This window comes from Penaeus monodon, chromosome 24, assembly GCF_015228065.2.
Source record: "Penaeus monodon isolate SGIC_2016 chromosome 24, NSTDA_Pmon_1, whole genome shotgun sequence".
NCBI classification, from domain to species: Eukaryota; Metazoa; Arthropoda; class Malacostraca; order Decapoda; family Penaeidae; genus Penaeus; species Penaeus monodon.
In genome coordinates, this window is record NC_051409.1 from 15,119,493 (window position 1) to 15,120,645 (window position 1,153).

Sequence of the window (1,153 nt, forward strand, 5' to 3'; positions counted from 1 at the left end):
GGAAACAGCCGTTTAAGTACTTGGGCATGTTATTACGTATTAGACAGTTACCCAGGCACAAATTTGACTGATTCTACCAAAAAGGATAGTAATTAAATAATAATGGAATAATGAGAGGATAAAGGTATATAAAGATCAAAAGGTGGTATAAAAACTGCTGTCCAAAGATCCATAGTTAGCATTTTATTAGCCAGTCAGGAAATTCTAAAGAACATTTTGCTAGAAAGTTTACAATCACTATACTTTTTGGCATTAAGGCTTTAGGAATACTATCTAGTAATTCTGCTTTATAAGCTACTAATAATTCTGAATTTTTCAGGCCCGCTTTTAAGCCTTTTGCATCGAGTATCCCCTCACTACGACCTGCACCCCCCAGCACTGATACTGACAGTGTAGACAGTGTTGAGGCTGCTATACAGGCAGCAATGAGCAAGCCTAAAGATCAAGGTATGAATATTGTAGAATTACTGGATGTATTTGTGATCCTTTGGAGCTGAAATTTTAGTTCCGTAATAATCAACATGTCTGTCTGTTGGGTTTTGAAAATAATATTCAGGAGTTGAAGCTTCATTTTCAGAGTAATAGTAATAAATAGTAATAAGAAAATTGTGTAGAAATATTCACAGCATCCTGATAGGGATTCATCCTATAACAAAACATACCATGCAGGTACCTGACATGTATATCACATATATCACAGTATATGTATATCACAGTGGTTTAAATGACAACCTTTAGCACTCAGGCCTGACTTAATGGCATTGTTCATCCCACCAATCACAGGAGAGAAGCCAGTGCCGCCCTCTGAGACCAGTACAGCTCCCAGCCAAGCAGAGAAGCCAGCAGGAACGAAAGCAGCCTCCGCCCCAGCCCCCAAGGCACTCCTTGGCAAGACTCGGCCATCAGCAGCCCTTCAGCTCAACCTGGACTCAGATTCGGAGTCTGGTGGTGTAAGCGCCGGGGCAGATGCCTCGGACGACGATGACTTTGATTTTTATGACTAGGCTGTGGATGATGATGTTATATTTGTGATGGTATGGAGTGGTGAGGGGATCAATTGTGGTTTTCTTCATTTCTGCAGAATAAGAGGGAAAGGGGAAGAAATACTGTTTGTAAATGTAGATGGTGCCTTAAATACTATTCGTGTGATATT

At 40.4% G+C, this 1,153-nt stretch overlaps 1 protein-coding gene across 1 annotated transcript in view; it reads left to right on the forward strand.

The window, feature by feature from the left end:
* LOC119588623 (flocculation protein FLO11-like) overlaps positions 1 to 1,147 on the forward strand; it is a 9,860-nt gene extending 8,713 nt beyond the window's left edge. Inside the window, 2 exon segments of the mRNA XM_037937262.1 lie at positions 320 to 447; positions 784 to 1,147. Of these exon segments, the coding sequence (XP_037793190.1) occupies positions 320 to 447; positions 784 to 1,004 (349 nt within the window). The 3' untranslated portion in view covers positions 1,005 to 1,147.
* The last annotated feature ends 6 nt before the right edge of the window (positions 1,148 to 1,153 follow it).